Source organism: Monomorium pharaonis, chromosome 5 (genome assembly GCF_013373865.1).
Source record: "Monomorium pharaonis isolate MP-MQ-018 chromosome 5, ASM1337386v2, whole genome shotgun sequence".
Lineage (NCBI taxonomy): Eukaryota > Metazoa > Arthropoda > Insecta > Hymenoptera > Formicidae > Monomorium > Monomorium pharaonis.
Window position 1 is genome coordinate 6,134,714 of NC_050471.1, and position 17,452 is coordinate 6,152,165.

General features: G+C 28.5%; 3 protein-coding genes across 8 annotated transcripts; all 3 read right to left on the minus strand.

Moving 5' to 3' along the window:
* Window positions 1–469: 469 nt before the first annotated feature.
* Window positions 470–4,119, minus strand: LOC105830682 (histone-lysine N-methyltransferase SMYD3). Of its 6 annotated transcripts, none has more exons than XM_012670175.3 (7): window positions 3,799–4,119; window positions 3,044–3,365; window positions 2,274–2,518; window positions 1,877–2,181; window positions 1,445–1,715; window positions 1,129–1,315; window positions 470–839 (listed from the first exon to the last, which is right to left on the minus strand). In XM_012670175.3, the coding sequence occupies exons 2-7, from the start codon at window positions 3,151–3,153 to the stop codon at window positions 623–625; spliced, it is 1,335 nt and encodes a 444-aa protein (XP_012525629.1). In that variant the 5' UTR covers window positions 3,154–3,365; window positions 3,799–4,119; the 3' UTR covers window positions 470–622. The 6 variants fall into 6 exon arrangements, with proteins under 6 accessions (XP_012525629.1, XP_012525630.1, XP_012525628.1 ...); XM_012670176.3 differs by having other exon boundaries at window positions 3,044–3,401; XM_012670174.3 differs by having other exon boundaries at window positions 3,777–4,119.
* A 107-nt stretch (window positions 4,120–4,226) lies between these two features.
* On the minus strand, window positions 4,227–8,078 carry LOC105830671 (histone-lysine N-methyltransferase SMYD3). The gene is made up of 6 exons (XM_036287663.1): window positions 7,631–8,078; window positions 7,200–7,435; window positions 6,458–6,762; window positions 5,959–6,229; window positions 5,648–5,828; window positions 4,227–5,311 (listed from the first exon to the last, which is right to left on the minus strand). Exons 1-6 carry the CDS (start codon window positions 7,735–7,737, stop codon window positions 5,089–5,091), a joined length of 1,323 nt encoding a protein of 440 aa, XP_036143556.1. The 5' UTR covers window positions 7,738–8,078; the 3' UTR covers window positions 4,227–5,088.
* A 1,133-nt stretch (window positions 8,079–9,211) lies between these two features.
* LOC105830672 lies at window positions 9,212–16,853 on the minus strand. The gene is made up of 4 exons (XM_012670161.3): window positions 10,612–16,853; window positions 10,195–10,438; window positions 9,969–10,110; window positions 9,212–9,827 (listed from the first exon to the last, which is right to left on the minus strand). The coding sequence occupies exon 1, from the start codon at window positions 13,633–13,635 to the stop codon at window positions 11,950–11,952; it is 1,686 nt and encodes a 561-aa protein (XP_012525615.3). The 5' UTR covers window positions 13,636–16,853; the 3' UTR covers window positions 9,212–9,827; window positions 9,969–10,110; window positions 10,195–10,438; window positions 10,612–11,949.
* Window positions 16,854–17,452: the final 599 nt, after the last annotated feature.

The following is a 17,452-nucleotide window of genomic DNA, read 5'->3' on the forward strand; positions in this document are numbered from 1 at the left end:
ATTTCTCGCTAGCCGAATTTTATTTTATATTCACTTTATCTCAAACGCAAAATAATAAAAAAGATCTAACTCAGATATTGCTTTAATTTGACAATCAAATTATGGATACCATATTGTATATATATATAATAAATAAGCATAATGATACATAACAATATAAATATTTTAACAAATCAATCTTTATTCTTAAAAAACTTATATAAAAGCATAAGGAAAATATTTAATTGTTTGGATTCTTGTGTTCAAGTAATTATAATTAATCATTATTCAATAGGTGTTTTAAAACTAATTTAATTATAAAAAATCACAAAAATCCAAGACTATTACCTATACAAAATAATGTAGTCTTTCAGAGCAATTTATAAATTAATTCACTTTAAAATTAATCAAAGTTGATAAGACTGGTGTTAAATATAATATTAAGAAAACATTTTACTAACAAAACTTTTAATTCAAGCTGCCTTTAACAATTTTACATCTAAGTTTTTTCTATCGCATATTTTTTCAACATTTTTTAATCACGTGACCCAAAATATTGAATATAACAAATGCAATGTTATATCTGTTAGGTAGCATTACATAAATCTATGTTACATTCAGTGATTGGTGGGGAATAACATTTTTATGATGAATATCTTGACTGCATAGTAACTTGAGAAAGCAAAGGTCTCAATACCTCTTTCACCAAAGAATGCTTATCACCGTGCGTTATCATTAACACCGTGCTAGCTTTGTTCAAAGTTTGGAGCGCTTCTTTCGGTTTTCTCAAGTGCAATTGTGTACTTCCTATTGTGAGATATAGCATTCCTGTCCGAGGGTGTATTTCGCCGTAATACAATCTAAATAACGAGCAATTATATCTCCTTAGTTAGAGTTATTAATTACAATAAAGTTAAATAAAATCAAGAATTCTGATTTGATAATTATTGGACATTGATTATTCCCAACTAATATTTTATAAATTTACATATACATACATATAATAACGACTTATTATGTTATAATAAATAAAAAATATGCATTAAATAGTATTTTATGTATACATCACATTTATATTAATATTTTAAAATTGAAAAAATAATTTCATAAATTATCTTATTATATGTACAAATTAAATAAATTACTCACAAATATCTTGGCACAAGTTTCTTGCCATAAAACTCTGCATCTTTTAAATATCCCAGATTTATTGCTGCAATATGAGCCGTTTCGAGAGTACAGACATGTTGTAAATTAAATTTATGCATTACCCTCGTCTGCTTTTCCAAACATATCTTACTCAAGCTTAATATGTTGCTGCTATCATCAAAATCTACTGTCACTAATAAGGAAACATCAAAGAACATCTTATTATTACATAGAATATATGCATACACAATATTGACACATGCATTCAAACAAAAAATATATATTTGATTTCTTAATTTAAATATTAAAAGGATACAAGCTACTTTTGCCAAATAATTGGCGGTAAAGTCAACGACTTCCCGAAAAGTTTTCTTAAATTCTATAGATATTCTCGTGGTACATTTCTCGCATTTGTCAGCTACGATAAAACATGGTGAATCGCACGACGAGTTTGGACAAGCAGCCGCTTCGGCCGTTGGTTCCTCTTTTTCGCATCTTTCACAATCACACCAGAAAAAATACAAACTGTGCAATTTTTCGCGTCTGTCCTTACTAGATTTAAGTAAATCAATATACGATATTCTTATCTGTGCAAAATAAAATTATACAAACTATAAGAGGTAAGATCAATAGAATCAATTAAATTAAATGTTTGAAAGTCATAAAATAATTAAATAATTTTCCACTATTGAAGTTTGCATCTATATTAATACTTTTGCTTTATTACTTTATTTACGTTAATACTTACCTGCGACAAGTCTACAGAGGGAAGATCCGTTAATGTTCTGATAATAATAGTGGTCCCTTCAAAAATGGTAACCGCGTTGGGTTTGCAACTATGATCTATCACAGATGCTCCCAAATAAAGACCAATTCCAATGGTGTTCAGATGAAGATCCAATATGCCAAAACAATTAGTATATATCCTGCCATAAATACCTATCAACTCCGTAATATCAGGCATAAGTGTTTTATCAAGAAATTGGTATAGAACTTTGCATATCATGGCAAAATGTTCCATTCGCTTCACGTCTGCTTCTATGTTCGAACAATCTGCAAGTCAGACAACCAAACTAAATATATTATATACATTCATGATTTTTGTCTTAATATCTTCTTTCACTGAAAGGGATGAAAGTAGTTACGAGACATCAGATCCTTGTATTTCCTAAAGTTTTTCTCAGTGTAATAGTCCATTTCGTCAGCTCCACCTTGTTTGAGTTTGATAATTATACGAGCCATAAGTCGAGCTGTATCTGGTAATGTTAACGTTGGAGGCAGTTTCTTTAGACATACACATTCTGTTTTATGTATTGACCAAGATTCTTTCTGACAATTGCGATTGCAGTAACATACATGCTGACAACCCGAGCATTTTAACAATTTTCCTCTGCAATAATAATACATCACATGATGGCACTTACACAAAGACTTAATTAAATGTTATATATATATAATACAAAGGTATCGTTATTTAAATTTCTAAAGCATTATATCCTTGAAAATGACTGAACCGATTAACTTAATTGCAACTTTACATCTTTTTTTATATTAAAAATGAGTGACGTAAAAAGACTACCCGTTAAGCATTAGATACAGTATATTTATGTTTTAGTTTTATATAAGTTGTATTATTCTCTTAATAAGGTAATGCTTTTTTAAAATAAAATTTAAATAAAAAATAAAGATATAATCTTTACAATAAGATAAATACGACTTTTTTCCATTTTGCCATACAATATTTGTAATTAAGTCTCGTCTCTTTAACTCTTCTAGATTTATATATTTAACGATACACAATGTATTCCAAAATTTGATTTACGATTTATAAAATTAATTCAATTCAAAATATCTAATTTAAAGTAATATAACGAAAAATCTTTAAAAGACAAGTTTTTTGCTTGCTGTTTTATACCTTTTCAAGCAATTGTCACATCGAGTAGCCTTGTACTGTGAACTAAGAACAAAGGCGAATGGTTTACCAGTTAAAATCGTTGTTCCTTTTTTTACTCTGTTATCACTCATTTTGCAAGCACAAGTGTAAATTAGGTTTACGAAATACTTAATTTTCCTGTTCAAAATACGTGAAGATTTAAAGCGTAATCTAATCTAACATTAAATTGCTCTTATAACACGAATTTTTCTTCTTTACGACATAATACAAAAAAGAGCTTATCTGTACAATTTTGGTAATTCACATCCGATCACAATTTTTCATCTATTCAAAATAGAACAATCTGTAAAAATTTATAAACAAATGTCTGTATTTCCATCTGAAAAAAGTAGTATAATTACAAAATAAATTGATGCGTAAAAATGTATCTAGCAAGATTGTAATTTTTTATAATAAATGCATGTAAAAAATGACTTAAGGTTTCCCAATTTAGATATAAAACTTCGAAAAAAAAGCTAAATTCTTCAAAAAGATTTATTTGGGAATATAAAAACATATAATTTTCAATAAGAGATAAATAGGAAAAATCGAGTCACAAAAAAATTCTTTATTTTAGTGAAAAATATCTTCCCTAAAAGGTTCAACGTCGTCTTGCTTACATAATTTAATGCTTTAATTTTTTATAAATAACTTTAATATTTTTTTAAGAATAAAAGACTCAAATATTAATTTAGAATAAAAATAGAATACTTACAATAATTTTACAAATTTCTTACTTTTCATATAATCAATGTTGTGTATAATCGTGGTCACTAATCCTCTACGCAGAAATCAACTCGATGCTGTTTGCAGAGATGCAGAAAAACTAACAGCCTCAATCGCATGTCAGACTACCGCACAGAGATCCCCTCCATCATAAACTATTTTGGAGGGGATAAGGAGTGAAGAAACTTTTGAAGAGTTTAAAAAACTTCCAATTGCTCAACGAATTAAACAGCTAATAATACTAGAAAATCCCGTCGAAAAACAAATTAAAGGAAATACTCAAAGAAGTTATTCAGCGCGATGCATTCGCACATCTTCACTTAAGTAATATTTTCACTGTATGTTTTAAAGATACATTAACTAATTATAGTTTTTCGCACTAAAAACTAATAGCGTTTTAGTGATGTAGTTTTTTTCTATGTTCATATATTTTTTTATCTTCTATGTGTGAGTATCCCCTCTATTAAACTTTCAGTGGAACCGTGTCTTAGATATGCTATGTCTTCAAAAAAATTTTCGAAAATTACTGACAAAACTAATTAATTCTTTTTGTATTGATTTTGATTTCATTCAAATATATTCGAAGAACACTTTGTCAACGCTATGCATCTCGATATCGCGTCATTATATCTTTACTGTTCATTAAACATAGACTAAGGATAGAATGACACAATAGTAATAATATCCGTTCTTTAAACACGCTTTGCTTATTATAACTGTTATTCATATCTATCTCAATTCTTAATCGGGTCGGAAATCCATCAGGGGCATTTTAAGAAGAAGAAGATATGTATCTCACTCCTTACTATTATTTCTCTCATATACGAATAAAAATGTTTCAAATTCAGATTTATTAATTACATTTAATAAAGATAGAACAGTCTAAAAAAATAAAATTTAGTTGTACATCTTCCTAATAATCTAAGCAATAATAATATTATATTTCGTCTTTATAATTTTGTATGAAATCTTAAAATAAACAAACATTTGTTTTTTAATATTTTTTAATGTGTTATTAATATATAATAAGTTAATCCATCTAAAACGCAACAATCTTAGGCTTCTCTTTAATATTGTTCTAATTTGCCAATAAAATCAGAAAAATAATACAAAAGATATTAAAAATAAAAATTTTCACATCTAACTTTGATCTGTGTTAAAAAAAATTATAATAAATGAGCATATGTTAAATATCTCAATTATAAAAAAATTAAAATCTTAAAAATTTCAAGTCAACTTAAAAGTCAACTAAAAACTACAAAATAAATATGTCAATTAAAAATTACAAAAATCTGAAATTGTTACATGCTACGAGTATTCCTAAGCATCATCGTAGCAATGTAAATGAGAAAGTTCAATTTGTCTTTCACCAAGGAGTGCTCATCACCGTGCGTTATCTTTAATATCGTGCCTGCTTTGTCTAATAATTGGAGCGCTTCATTTGGTTTTTGAAGACGCAACTGTATTTCTGCCATAGTAAAATATAGCAATCCTGTCGAAGGATGTACTTCCCCGTAGTATAGTCTTAAAAAAGAACAAAAAATAATATTCTTAATTAGGATGATTAATTTTAGTTTATTATATTAAAACCAGTCAAGAGAAATCGATGTTAGCCAATTATTTTATATTAATTATTTTCAGTTAATTATAATCAATAGGCATAATTATAGTTAATTATAGTCACATAGATTATAATAACTTATGAAAAAATATTAAAAGCTAAATAACATAAAATTAAATATAAAAATTAAGATATTTATATTAACATTTGAAATTTATATTGTAAAAATGACTTCATGATTTATTATCTTATTATCTTTATAAAATTTATATATACACATTATAAATAATATTACTCACAAATATCCTGGCAAAAGTGCCTTGCTATATAACTCTGCATCTTTGAAGCAGTTCAAATTCGTAGATGCAGTATAAGCCATTTGAAGAGTCTGGAGATGTTGTATATTAAATTTATACATTACATTCTTCTGCTTCATCAAACATACTTTACTAATAAGTATCTTACTCAGGTCATTAAGATCTATTGCCATTAATAAGAAAATATAAAACATTTTATTAATGTGATAACTGCATTGTTATAAAAATTGATACATTTAATATACAAAAATACTAGGTTTCTTTATATGTTAATATAAATATTAAAAGGATACATTCCATTCCTTTCAAATGACTAGCGGTTAAGGCAGAAACTTCCTGAAATGTTTTTTTAAATTTTATGGATATTCTAGCGCTACATTTTTTGCACTTATCAGTTTCAATTGAACATGGTGACTCGCACGATAAGTTTGGACATGTAGCTGCTTTGGCCATTGGCTCCTCTTTTTTACATCTCTCGCAATTACACCAGAAATAGTATAAATTGTGCAATTTCTCACGTCTATCCTTATTAGAATCAAGCAATTCGATGTACGATATTGTTATCTGTAACATTTAAAACAAGTTTTAAAATGTAAAAAATTTCCTAAGCACTATCAATTCATTTTTAATTATCTAGAGTTATATCAATAAATGCGCAACTTAATATTGTTTATATCAATACAATCAATTACATTAAATCTTTTGGGAGCCATAGAATAATAAGAATCAAATGTTTTTCAACTTTATTTTTGTTTTTTTAACTTCAAAATTTATATTTTTGCTAATACTTGCCTTTGACCAGTCCAAAGAGGGAAGATCTGTTAATGTTCTAATGATGATGGTGGTCCCTTCAAAAACTGCAGCCACGTTTGGTTTGCAACTGTGATCTATCACAGATGCTCCCAAATATAGACCAACAGCAATTGTGTTCAACTTAGTATCCAGTATATTGAAGTAGTTAGTGCATATTCTTCCGTAAATACCCATCAGATCCACAAAATTAGGCATGAGTGCCTCATCAAGAAATTGGAACAACATTCCACTCAAACAAATAAAATCTCTCTGTCGTTTCATATCTATTTTTATGTCTGAATAATCTATAGTCCACATACATAATTTGATTACATATTGTTTTTTTCTTAATTATATCGTTTATTTTCTTACCTTTGCTAAGTAATACATACTAGTTGCTTTCATCTTTAGGGATGATTCAGCAACTCAAAAGAATAAATAGCTCAATATTGTTTAGACCACTCATACGAGGTTCAATTAAAATTAATGACATAATAAAATATCTCATAAACAATACATTTTTAAGTAATTTGTTTTTTGAAACTAAGAAACTTTTGTTTTAAGTTTTTTTCAAAAATGTCTTATTTACAATATTTTATTTTTTCCTTGTAACATATCAAATTAAACACCTTATATATGTGATCAAAACAATATTGAGCTATTTCTGTCTAAATTAAAATAAAAACAATTGGGTCACTTAGCAAAGCTACTTATTAGAATATATAGAAAAACATCTGCTTACTAGACATTAGATCTTTAAATTTCCTAAAGTTTTTTTCAGTGTAATAGCTTTTTTCATCAGCACCACCTTGATTAAGCTTGATAATCACACGTGCCAAAAGTCGGACCATATCTACCACTATTATTGCCTTCTTCAGACATGCACATTCTATCTTATGTATTGGCCACGATTCTTTCTGACAGTTGCGATCACAGTAATATACGTATTGACAACCCGAACATCTTGACAATTTTCCACTGTAAAAATAAATTACACAATATTTTGGGATTTGCAAAGTACTTAGAACGATACGTAGCATGTAGCGTCCAAACGAATTTATATTACAGTATTATAATTCGACATAGAAAACTAATTCAAATATCAAACTTAAACTAATACAACAGAAAATCATTAAAGACCAAATTTGCGCAATTTTGTTTGCTGTTTCATACCTCTTCAAACAATTGTCACATCTAGTAGTTCTGTGTTCCGAATAGAGAAGAAAGACGAACGGTTTACCGGTAAAGATGGTTGTTCCTTTTTTTACGACGCCGCTCATTTTGTAAGCATGACACAGTCGCAAATTAATTTTACGAAACACTTTTCCTATTTCCAAATACGTGAGAATCTAAAGTGTAATCTAATCTTAAATGTAGTTTTGAATTGTTTTTGTTCGAACTTTGTATACTTTTCCTTCCTCTCGTACCTCTCATGAAAACTTGAACGCACATATTATTAAACGATAGAGTACTGAGAAAGTGACAAACGAAACAGTGTGACATCAGAGGCGTGGTCTCGTCAAAAATAGGTAGGAGGGATGATCACCCCAATAGAAACCACTCAGCCTGAGCTGGCGCACACGTACGTAGGTTCTTATATGTATATGTATCCCTTCTACCTATCTTTCGATAAGGCTACTTCCGCGAAGTTCCGCCCTTCTCGAGTGCATTCGGGAACGTCACTCGAGTATTCTCGGATGTAATTTTATCCTTGTTTTACATTCGACGAACAAGGATAAAATGATATGTGAGGGGGGGGGGGAGGGAGGGGGCACTTGGATAATGTTTCCGAATGCAACATCGGATGTTTTGGCTGCACAATTTTTGAAAATTTTTCCTGATAAAACTAATCGAATCTGTTTTCACGTTTTTGATTATGATATATATGTATCATAATTGTTGTTTATACTATCACATATCTTATATTACCATTGGGCAAATTGGACTATTGAGAAAACTGGTTGCCATTTTTAACTGTAAAGGAAAGAAACTACAAAAAAACATTGCTCTGTTTCATCAGAGTATTTAATGATATTTTAAATTGATTTAAATAATAACAATTATGTTATAGATATTCTTTTACAAAAATTATTCCTAAATGATACAAAAATATAATAAAAATGCATAAATTTGCAGATTATTTTAATTTAAGCTATTTCCAGCAATTTGTACACTATTTTTGTATTTTCTTTTCCTTTTTTTAAAAATTAGGCTGTCTTAAAAGTATCATTCACATATTATTTTTGTAGTTCTCTATAAAATACTTGTAATTTGACAAATTTGATATATTCAAATGAGGAATTAAAAACTAAAAATATTATTGTAAATAAATAATCAAGATATTCACTTCTTATTGCTTTCAATAATTAAGATATTTTTAGACGTGTGAAAATCTAATAAATCTTTTTCTCTTTCCTCTTCTCCAATTTTTCTCTCGTTTTATTTCAATGCAAGGCATATTTGTCTTAATTAATACTGCATACTCTAAAATAAAAGTTTGAGATTTAATTTTTTTAAATCTTACTTTAACTTTACATAACAAAATCATTCTGACAGCGTGAAAATAAGATTGGTAGGTATAAAAATGTAATTAAAAAATAAAATTTTATAAATTATTTTATATATTTCTTTTAAAATTTTGGACTGGGGAAAGGGAAGTTAGATTAAGAATGATCCTTTTTATCAAAATACTTTATTTAAATTCTTAAATTAAAACACAATTTTTATAAGGTTTAAATAAAAACCATTAAAATTATAAATTAAAATTTGTTACAATTATATTCAGTTAAAACAAAATAGTCTGAAAACAATTGGTTGTACATCTCTAACAAATGTGATAGCATATATTTATTCCTTAAGTTTATATTTTGTGTAAGAACAGTATCAAAAAAATATATATTTTATATAAATTTATACATTTTTAAGTAAATTTTCCATGTATATTATTTTATTCCATCTAAAGTGTAATCACAGATTTCTTTGTGATATTTTATGTAAATTTGTCAATTATAAATACAATATTACGAATAAAAAAAAATAAAAATTTTAACAAAGTTATAGATCGTGTGTTTGAAAACTTGTAATAAATCAGTATATAAATAAAAATTAGAATATCTGAAGAAAATTATAATTAAGAATAATAAAAATTCAAAATTTTTACATGCCACAAGTACTGATTATCATAACAATGTTAACTAAAAAGTTTAATTTTTTTATTAAAGAGTACTCGTCTCCATGTGTTATCCTTAATACCATATCTGCTTTATTTAATACTTAAAGCGCTTCTTTTGGTTTTCCCAAAAGCAACTCTGTCATTCCCATTACATAATACAGAGCTCCTGTCGCAGGATGTATTTCTCCGTAATACAATCTGTGAAAAAAAAGGACAAGAAATAATAAGCTAAGATTATTAATTTTATAAACTTTTATTTCTTAAAATAATAAAAACAAATCGCTATTAGACGATTAGTTTTGATTATTATCTGTACATATTAAAAACATCATTACTCACAAATATCCTGGTAAAAGTTTGTTGCCATATAATTTTGCATCTTTGTACCATTCAGAAGTCTTATCAAGAAATTGGAATAATGTTCCATACAATGAGATAAAATGTAGGTATTGTGTCATATCTGCCTTTATGTCAGAATAATCTATTGTTCAAAGATATAATTTCATTACACATTTGTAGCTATTTCTTGTATGTCCTTTTTTTAGAAAAAGAAGAAAGTACTTACAAGACATCAGATCTGTAAATTTCAAGTTTTTCTTATTGTAATGACCTATGTCATCTGCCCCACCTTGATTAAGCTTGATAATTGTATGTGCCATAAGTCGGATCGGATTAATGTCTAGTAACACTTTCGATGATATCTTCTTCAAATATGCACATTTTGCCTTATGTATTGGCCGATTTTTCTTCTGACAATTGCGATCGCAATAATATACGTACTGACAACCCAAATATTTAATAATTTCTTGCTATAAAAATTATACAGTTAAGTAGTTATGTAGTGTACTTCAAATATATATAGATACTTGACAGTAAAATCTGATTTGTAATATACAAAATTCGACGCGAAGTATCAAACTTGAAATAAAACAGAAAATTATTAAAGAGCAAATTTCTTGCAGTCTTGCTTGCTTGTCCATACCTCTTCAAACAGTTATTACATAGTTCTGTGTTCCGACGTACCAACAAAGACAAATGGTTTGCCGGTAAAAACAGTTGCTCCTTTTTTTATGTCGCTCATTTTGCAGTCAACGCAAAGCGTTACATTTATAATACACTCGATTCTTATATTCGGAATACGTAAAGCTCCCAAAATGTAACCTAATAAAATTATTTTTTGTTTCTTAAAATTGTTCTTTGATAAACTTCTACTTCATCTTTTAGTTGCACTTCTTGTAAAGAGCAAAACAATTGTTCAGCAAACGAAATAACGTTTTTTCTTCTTATTCTTTTTGGCTTTCTGTCCCTAATGGGACACAGTACGTTTTCCAAACAGCCAGACAAAAGTCTTGGAGATTGACTGTGCCCTAAGTAATTTCTTTATTTCCTCAAAGGATTTGTATATCTTAATTTGGAGACCACTCCTGAGTCCCCCTTCCGCACCTATAAGGCAAATCCCTCGGCAAACAACTCAACAAAGCTGGGTATTCAAAAATTTTATAACTAAACTTATATTTTAAGTTCACTATCTATTACAAATCTTACTATGGCCTTGGCGATTCTTTCGTTCGTCATAGAAAGCAGAACTTCTACTGTGAAAGGAGCATAATATATATATTTGAACAGCTTATTACAAAGCTCTTGCCTGATCCTATGAAAGGAGCAAGCCCAAAAATATAATTCAGATTCTATATAGGGTGATTGCAATTGCATTCTGGTGAGTTTATTAAACCAAATTTGAATTTAATTGAATTTGTATAAGGGTATCCTATTATTATTCTTGATAATATACAAAGTTCTTTTCTATCTTTTTTGTATTTAGAAATTCTTTTAATGTTTGTATCAGTGAAATTATTTATATAGTAATTTCCTGTTCTTATATTAATTTTCGATAAGTAATCTTCCTCTATCTGGATATAAACCTTCTTTAATGTTGCTAGTACTTCAGAAAAGCCAATTTTATTGTCGACAAACTCACCTATCAATGCTTCGTCTTTAGCTGCATCATCCGCTCTTTCATTATCCCTAATATTTTTATGTGCCGGGCACCAAGTAAACCGAAATGTTATTAAAATAGCCGTACCTCCTTCTAGTTGATTATGCTTTCTGTTATTTCTAATAATATAAAAGTTGTTAATGTCCCATTTATTAGATGGATAAAGCCACGTTTTCTGTAAACATATTACGTCGAAATTTAATATTAGATTAAATAATTCATTTTTTTGTTTTCCACTAACTCCTTTGCAATTTCATTGGAATATTTTAATGTCCATTAATAATACAATTGGTTGTAAGGAAATGGCTATATTCAACCAGAGAATCAACTTCTTTCTTCGATTTCCAACACAGCTGTCAAATAGTACATTAGTCCTTCCCATTTATTTTCATTTGAACTTTGTGAATTAAGTATTTTACTGATATCTGACATTATTACTACCGTATTTAATTTTTTCTTAAGAGTATATATTTTCTTCTTAAGAGTATTACTTCTTAAGAGTATATAGTTTTTACTTTGTGATGTAGCCAGCGTATTGAATGCATGTTCCGACCTAATACAATTATTTTCACTCGAGCTTGCTGATGGAGAACAAGAACTCACGGATCTTCTTCGCCGATTATAATTGAGTATGTTTTTCATAGGTAAGGATGAGCCAGCATCTCCGATTAGATCGTCACTTGAGTTTATAATATATATCTCTTGGGATAGATTGTTTTGTATGTCGTTCTCATGTCCAGATTTTCTCTGCTCCATTTCCTTGTGAATTTTTCTGTCTCCGTCCATGTTGGATCTAGTATATCTATTTCTGTTATATATCCTACTGCTATAGATAGAACTATTCGTTTTATTATCCATTATAGGAAAAGCCTCCAGATCCGTTTGTGTGTTCCATCCCATATACGCAAGGGATTTCAATAGACTAGATACTTGTGCAATGTCCACGATTTCTTTTCTTTTGATTAATTGTTTGGCGTTGAATTGCGAGTTGTTTGTGTAGGCCATTACATAGTTGACTAGCTTGTGGTACTGGAAAGAGGGGCACTGTAGTTCGTTCGTGTTATGGTCCCCTCCACAATTTGCACACTTCTGAAACATGCTGTTACAAGATACTGTGGTATGATTTTCACCACAATTTCCACATGTCAACTTTCCTCTGCATACAGCGAAGGTGTGCCCCCATCTGCAGCAATTGTTACACTTTCTGACTTTATTTATATAAGGTAACACTCTGTGTCTCACTTTGTAAAGATATAAGAATTCCGGAAGTAGACTGCTTTCAAAGATGATTTTGACAGTTGTCGAAGGTTTCAGCACGTTATTATGCTGTTTATCCATGTACATTAATCTTTCAACCTTGTTAATTTTAATCCTATTTTGTTGATTGTTAGGCCATTCGAGGCCTTCCACAAATTCATCGTCTGTAATATCTTGCGATACATTCCTTATTACACCTATTCTGTATATTTTAAAATTAGGTATATACACTGTCCAATTTTTCGGAATAAGTTCTTTTTTATCAATAAAGTTATTCGCTTCTTCTGAGGTTTTAAATTCAATACTCATCAAATTTCTTCCTTTTCTTATAATATTTAGGACATTATTATATATGTGTTTGTAATTTGCCTCCTTACTTTTTTTGTATAACATTTGTCCAATGGACATTGGGTGAAGGTTTTCGATGTTTTGGTCTTCTCCTTCCTGTGTTGATTCTATATGTACAATGAAAGGTCCCAAGCTGCCGTTTGAGTACTGGTTGGATAACTGAGATTTAATGAAAGTGTTTCTTGCTGATTTGGTTGTGTTGCCCATACCATTCCAATCAGCATTATTTGCTGAGGATATAGTAACCCCTTGTTTGACTTCTACAGGAACTTGGTCCGCTGGTATTAAGTTTTTTGGAGAGATCGTGTAATTGGGTTTTTTGTCTCTATTAGGTATATCTTGTATGAGGGAGCCATTCTTCCGTTTTTTATTTGTATCCTTTTTCACGTTATCTTGTTTCGGCATTGCTAGACTCTTTCTTCCTTTTTTTTTAAATAAATAAATCTGGATTAAACCACTTATAGTTAGTTTTAGAATTCTTCAAATAAAATTCAGACAGAAGATTACTCTTTGTTGAATATATATACAAAATTTTATAAATTATTAATAAACTAAGAGAAATCCGAATAGTAGATGATCTTAAAACTAATAATAAGTATATTAAATAAATGGTTGGGAGAAATTCCAAAGCTCCTGGTAATGTGAATATATATACAAAGTTTTGATGGCTATTAATAAATGAGATGGGGAAAATTCATATAGTAAATGATCTTAAGACTAATAGTAAGTATATTACATAAATAAATAAGAGTAATCCCTAAACTCCTGGTAATGTAAAAATATCTACAAGGTTTTGTAAAATGATAATACAAGACACAAGAAAAAATTCGAATAGTAGATAATCTTGAAACTAAATCTTTTTTTTAAATATATAATGTACTCTAATTTCTGTACACAAAACTAAGATAATATGCTGCCTTTAGTGGGACACCATCTAAGAATAAATTACAAAATAAGTTATTCGAAGACTAATTAATAACTAAGTTAATTTAAAGAAGTTTAAAAATGTATTAATATAAAGATGTAATATTATACTTATCAGTTTTCACATACCATTTTAAATCTACATTAAATTTTTTGGACATAAGTCCAGGATAAAGTGCTATTCTTAGTGGGAAACAGCAAATGTATATAGTGCAATTTTTTCTTTTGTTATTTCTAAAATAATTGATAACTAAATTACTGATGTAGAAAAATTTGTAGAATATTAATATAAAATATCAGATATATATATATTTTTTTTTATCAGTTTTCCTAAATCGTATTTCTGATTGCACAAATTTTTGGGCAAAAGTCCAGGATAGTACGTTATTTTAGTGAGAAAATAACAGGTGAAAATAATGTAATCCTAGGTTAATTCTTTATATTATACTCCTTAAACATTGGCGTATTGTATATACTGACTGGCTTTTGACTAATAATTATCTCTTTTCAGTCAGCAGAACAGTTGTGCTAATTTACATGGGCTGACCCAGTGACTAGTGAATCTATAATTTTGGTGTACTCCTTTAAGGATTTACGAATTAGATTGTCTAGATTGGTATATTATGAAGTTTATAGCAGATTGTAAAATATATCTAAATAGATGATGATAATTACAAAGAGCGGATGATGCATACAGTTCGTGCTTAATCTCAATCTAGAGAAGATTCAAGATTTTGATTGGTATTAAATTTAGGCATTATTTTTGTTTCAAATTCTAAAGGAACTTTTCCTTTTACTAACTTTTATTTGTAATGTTCGGTTCTGAGAGTTATTCTCTTAATGTTTTCTATATTCTTTGAAATTCTTTTGTTTTCTTTAGAAGAAGCAACATGTTTATACGTGATCTTTGCAAGGTCATGTATTGTGATAGTATATCCTTGCTACTGGGATATATTCAGTATATTAGAGATTACCAGTCTTTACTTCTTAATATAAAATAATTCAAAAAATATATTAAATCAAATTTTCCTAATAAACATTAATATTCATATATATACATACATACCTTCATTTTACTTTTAAATATATACATATACACCCCTACATATATTTTTAGATATAATAAAATACAGTACAGAATTTATATTTCTCTAATTAAACCTAGTATTTGCCAAAAGTTACAAATTATTTCACTACATATATACTTAACAGAAGAAAAACTATAATAGGTAAAAATTTTAATCGACACCTGTTGGTATCACTGAATAAATATTATAAATTGCAATGAGAGTATCACTTTATTCTTAAGCGTCTTTGGTTCTCAACTATATTAATGAACGGTCTATTGTTCAAAATTCATGAAAGATCGTCAAGGCCACGTTTGATACTTTTACTTTATCATACTAAATTATATAGAACTAGGGAAAATAATATGTTATTTAACTTTGTTGAGCTAGGTTACCTTCGGGACCTACCTTTGGTAATTGGAATTGGTGGGTTTTTCTTCTTAATTCGATCTATTTCCTTTTCGTAGTTTAGTGTGTAATGAGGATTCCTTGTCTGCTATTTTCTTTTTGGTGTGGCACACGATCCTTTGATCGGTGTGTCGATGTTATTTTCGAATAAATCCGGCAATATGCTTTTCCTCCTCAAATTCTTGCACCGAAGACCTCGGAAACGATTATTCTTGTCGAGGGATCACGTTCTTCCGCGTGCTTTCTATAAAAGGTGACCAGTCGTCCCCTTCGGTAAACTGCGTCACTCTTTCCACATCGTTGGATGAAAATGAAGAATGGATATTTTAGCTGCCTTTAGCACTGCCTTGAGTGTACTCTTCTCAGAGCCGATCCAGAAAGTTATTGCTGGATAAAGCTTTTCACAGATAATTGTACTCGTATATTAATATAACTCAAGTATAGGAACAAAGACTCCGTCCTTTCTCATCGGCTTTCCAGAACCGAAATAATGTTTTCAACGTTCAACCGAATCAAACACGATCCAGTCCAATCCAAGGCTTCCAAATTCCAAGGCAATCCACGAGGACCACGAGGACCACGAGGCGTGGTTTCGTCAAAACGTAGAGGGGATAATCACATTAAAAAGAACCAATCTTGGGCCGGATGTCCAAAAGGGGAATATTAAGAAGAACCAATCGGAATCAATTAACGTGATCGGAGAAATCGGCTGCCACTTTTTTTTACTGCGGAAAGAAAATTACGAAAAATACCAGTGTTTTTCACAATCTCAAATTTCCTTTTATGTTACATTTCTTGTTTTGTGTGTGTGTGTGCATTTTTCGTCAACAGATTATTTGTAATATATCTATTAATAGTTCAATTTAAATTATATATAAATACTTGATATAGAAATTATTTCTAAGTAATTTAAAAATATAATAGAATTATATATACTTAAAACAGATTTTTAATTTAAGCTGTCATCAGCAATTTGTATATCTCATTTTAATAGTATTGCGGTCTTCTTTTCTTAAATTAGATTGTCGCAAAAATATTCTTTTTATTATTATTATGACTTTTATGTTGTATTCATCATGTATTCGTTATTTGACAATTTAAGGTATTCAAACGAATTAAAAACTAAAAATACTGTTGTAAACTGCAATAATTAAGATATTACACAACAATAATTTTATCATTTTACATTAAAAAATATTTTTGGGACATTATTTATGGTAAAACTTGATATAATTTTCTGTTTTCTAATTTTTTTTTCTCGTTCATTTCAATGTATTGCAAATACATACATAATGTCTATATCATATGCTGTAATTTTAAAATAAAATTGAAAAAGTCCTTAATTTTAATTTTTTAAATTTTTACTTAGTTTTATACAACAAAAAACAAAATTATTCTAATATTGTGAAAATGAAAGATTGGCAGATATATACCTACAAAATGTTTTGTTCAAAAATAATTTTAATGTTTCAATAAATTTTTTAAAAATCTAGTTTAAAATTTTGATAAAATTCTGTGGCGCGTTCCACTTAATGCTCGTAATGACTGCGAAATTATTTCATATAGTTTATCTTATGGTTTATCAAATATTAAACAAAAAAATAATGCTCACTGTGAGCGATAAATAGAACACACCTTAAATTAAAAATGACCGTTTTTATCAAAATAAACTTTATTTAAATTCTTCAATTAAAAACATAATTTTTATAAGTAATTATAAAGTAATTATTACTTGAAATTTTTGTTATAATTATATTCAGTTAAGACGAAATATGTAGTCTGAAAACTTACTATTACTTGTAAATTACACCTTTCTAACAAAT

Coding starts and splice junctions, on each gene's coding strand:
- LOC105830682 (XM_012670175.3), bottom strand. CDS start 3,153: ATGAGTGATAACAGAGTAAAAAAAGGAACAACGATTTTAACTGGTAAA. Junction 2,519..3,043: donor TGTGACAATTGCTTGAAAAG/GTATAAAACAGC, acceptor TTATTATTGCAG/AGGAAAATTGTTAAAATGCT. Junction 1,716..1,876: donor CCTCTGTAGACTTGTCGCAG/GTAAGTATTAAC, acceptor TATTTTGCACAG/ATAAGAATATCGTATATTGA.
- LOC105830671 (XM_036287663.1), bottom strand. CDS start 7,737: ATGAGCGGCGTCGTAAAAAAAGGAACAACCATCTTTACCGGTAAACCG. Junction 7,436..7,630: donor TGTGACAATTGTTTGAAGAG/GTATGAAACAGC, acceptor TTATTTTTACAG/TGGAAAATTGTCAAGATGTT. Junction 6,763..7,199: donor ATTTAAAGATCTAATGTCTA/GTAAGCAGATGT, acceptor TGTGGACTATAG/ATTATTCAGACATAAAAATA.
- LOC105830672 (XM_012670161.3), bottom strand. CDS start 13,635: ATGCCGAAACAAGATAACGTGAAAAAGGATACAAATAAAAAACGGAAG.